The sequence below is a fragment of the Etheostoma spectabile genome, chromosome 22 (assembly GCF_008692095.1).
Source record: "Etheostoma spectabile isolate EspeVRDwgs_2016 chromosome 22, UIUC_Espe_1.0, whole genome shotgun sequence".
NCBI classification, from domain to species: Eukaryota; Metazoa; Chordata; class Actinopteri; order Perciformes; family Percidae; genus Etheostoma; species Etheostoma spectabile.
In genome coordinates, this window is record NC_045754.1 from 16923135 (window position 1) to 16926573 (window position 3439).

At 37.5% G+C, this 3439-nt stretch overlaps 1 protein-coding gene across 5 annotated transcripts in view; it reads right to left on the reverse strand.

Annotated features, from left to right (window-relative positions):
- Nucleotides 1–1047: 1047 nt before the first annotated feature.
- phldb2b (pleckstrin homology-like domain, family B, member 2b) overlaps nucleotides 1048–3439 on the reverse strand; it is a 45119-nt gene continuing 42727 nt past the window's right edge. For all 5 annotated transcript variants that reach the window (XM_032503930.1, XM_032503931.1, XM_032503932.1 and 2 more), the window contains one exon: nucleotides 1048–3315. In XM_032503930.1, coding sequence (XP_032359821.1) covers nucleotides 3175–3315 — 141 coding nt within the window. In that variant the 3' untranslated portion in view covers nucleotides 1048–3174. The remainder of the gene's footprint in view (nucleotides 3316–3439) is intronic.

The window sequence follows — 3439 nt, forward strand, 5'->3', positions numbered from 1 at the left end:
CCGATTGGCAGGCAACCGCTCTACGACTGAAACACTTCCTCCACAGAATAGGACATCTGACAGTACGGCATTGTCCAATTGGTCCTAAAAAAAACAAGTGAGTGTGGCATGAGCTGTGTTCAAGTCATTTCTCTCTCTTTAATCATTTTTAGTAAAGATCTAAAAGTTTCCAAATGACCAAATAGACATAACGTTAGCATTGAGTACTATTTTAAAAGGCTAGTCAAGGCCATCAGCAACAAGACTTCTAGTCTGAATATAGCATCCATATGAATCACGTCTCTTGGTTCGCACCCCCCAGGAGTATCCTTAGGAACCACGAGGTATAAATAGAGCTCGCCAACATTTCAAGTTCATTTGGGGTGTTGTTGCCTATACGGCTTTCCCTACAGCTTCAATGGGAATGGATGTCTTTTTGACATGTATGGTAAGTACAGTACATGCCAAATTGTTCAAACACTGTATAACAAAATAATCTATTTGTGAAGGTTTGCAACTAAAAAAGAATTAAAATGGTATAGGTACTTTGACAGTAGGAGGGTTGTTATGGTTTTATTTGTTGGTTAATGTGGATAATAAGTGGCCCGCTTTAGTTTAGACCCTAGGTTGCTTTAGTTTAAGATATGCCAGTCCGGCTCAATATTCTATTTCTATGGCCCAATCTAGGGAGGAATGCACCATAAATGTATTCGAATAGTGTGCCTTTTTCATTTTATGTAATCATTAAATAAACAGTATAAACTAATTAATTTGCTTGATTGTAACATTCCACATCATCCCTGCGTTACATAGTACATGCATCAGAGTTGGCTGCCTTACAGTACTGGCTACTGCCACATAGTGGTGCTCCATCTCCATGTTACTCACCCTGCAATAGTTTCCTTTATTGTGGTTTTATACACTTAGATACATTGGTTATGGTTGTTTTTTTACTTTGAGAACATTTAAGTAACTCATTTAAAATTATTTAGAATGTTTGTTACCCAAGAAAGTTGACTTATTTTGGAAGGTAGTGTGCGGTCACAGAAACTAACTTCTTCGAAAATATAAAATGTAAAATATAGTTTTTATTATTCATATTGAAATACAAAATTTGAGATACATGCATTGGTAATGGCATAAATATAGTAGATCAACATAAACAAAAATGATATACTGTATATGAAAAACAGGAAGAATCAGGCTCATGGAACCTTCCACTGTAACAGCTCCTTTCGTTGGTGGAAAACAACCATGTGCTTGTCATGTACAAACAGAATTATTTTCATCGTAGTGTACTGAACAAAAAGAAATAAAAGCAAAGAAATCACATATACATTATACCACATACACATATGTACTTTGGTCAATAAACAAAAAGCAATGCCAAGCGGCAGGATGAAAAATGCACTGATCAGTGGACTGGATCATTCAGATGTAGTATGAAATACGATATGCAATACAAAAGTAGCTTTAGTGATCAATATGGAATAGTCAGTTTAACAAAAACATTGAATTAGTGGTAAAAAAAAATACGCAGACACATAAATATGTTGCAATGCAATGAAAGCTAGTTGACCAAAGCAGCACAGTAACCAGTCGGTTCTGCTGACTAAACGCCTCTCGAGTGAGTGCGTTGAGTGTACCGTAGATTCCTTCAGCCTGACATCTTAGTAGACTATTTAATCCTGCAAAGGCTCTTTCTCACAAAACCGCTCAGGACTCAGATGTGTTTTCTCCCCACAGGCAGTTTGACATTGCTACATGTAGCTTTTACAAATATAGATAATATGCATGTCAAAATACTGTCACACAATATATGATAAAAAGGCACAGAGAGGGGTTTTGAGTTGATAATATATAACTGTTCACACTAGTTTAAAACTATAACAAAATGTACAAATATCACAATAGTGGGCCTTATAGGTCATTATTCCTCATGCTTATGTAACTAACTCGTTACACTGGAAAATAACAAGCCTGACACTGTTTGAACAGAGCTTCATTATTGAGCCTATGGTGACACTATTGTAAACCCATCACAGTAATACTATTTTTTTTAACTGACTCGTGATCACCGGGTTGAGTGCATAATTACACCCCAATTGAAAGCTTTTATGTGAAAGTGTGGCTTGGATTATTAGTGTCATTCACCATGTAAGAAGAGCACCATGGAGCTACATTACAAGCTCGCAGTAAATAGAAGTGTACACAGAGTATGCACACAGCAGGCACTTCTTAGCACATGACCACATGATGCATGCATGCACATCCATTCACACAGTTAAGACCTGAGAATGCCCCAGTAATGATACATGAAATTAAAATTAAGATGAAAAAAATGTTGAAAATTAAAAATATGTTTGCTCAACTAATTTTACTAGCCAAAATGTATTCTGTAAAGATGGATTAAAACACTTGAAACAGTCTAAAAATAAATACACCATTGCAAAATTGGCTACAAGTTCTTCCATGACATGTTATAATTGATTAGGCATGTATGGCACTCAGCATCTCTAAACACAACTACTGTTATGTATTCCTAGTTGATGTAGATGATAACATGTTAATGGCATAATAAAGAGCTCAAACTGGTTCTCTCCACATCCGCTCTTCCAATAATATCTAAAACTAAATCCTTTGTAAAAAGCTTCTTATGGCTAGAAATGAGCTGGTGAGTCCCAGTCTGCTTGTGTCGGAAGAACATGTGTTCTACTCAAACTATTTTTACAGTCTATGGTTGTAAAAGCGCACATCAAAATATATATATTTTTAACATGTATGTCCTACATGTACAGTTTAGCAAAACCTTGAGGTACACCGGAACTCACTCCAAGGCACAGTGGTGCACCATAGTACATTTCAGATCTCATTACGTCTTTGGGATTGAACCCGATTGCCAACAATTCCCAAATTATTATTTGGTATATGTCTACAATTTCACATGAATGCTCAACATACGACTGTAAACCCTCCCCATCTTGCAAATGAGGCAAATAAACTGTTGCAAAATTACCTTGAGAAACTCATGGCTGCTGTCTGTACACAACCGAAACTGTGTTCATTTTTTCAGCATAGATGACAATAACATCCATCCGGACACGTACAAATCCAAGGTTTTAAAAGAAAGGAAGAGAAAACGTAGTCCTTAAAGCCACAAAGCGTTGTAGCCTGTTGGCGTATCCCACTCCGTCACTACACCATGAACTGCGTATAGCCCTCAGCGCCCGTGACAATCACATCCATCCAGATCCTCATGGCCTCAGGAGAGGGAGCAACCATGTAGTAGACTCTGTCATGAGTCTTCACACTGAAGGTCAGCGAGGGGTTTGGGCTCTGAAGGAGAGACAGGAAAGAAAAGAAAGGTGAAGGATGAAACGACAACAAGAGGGAGGAAAAATGAGAAAAGCAGAGAGATGATGTAGCCACACACACACACACACACACACACACACACACA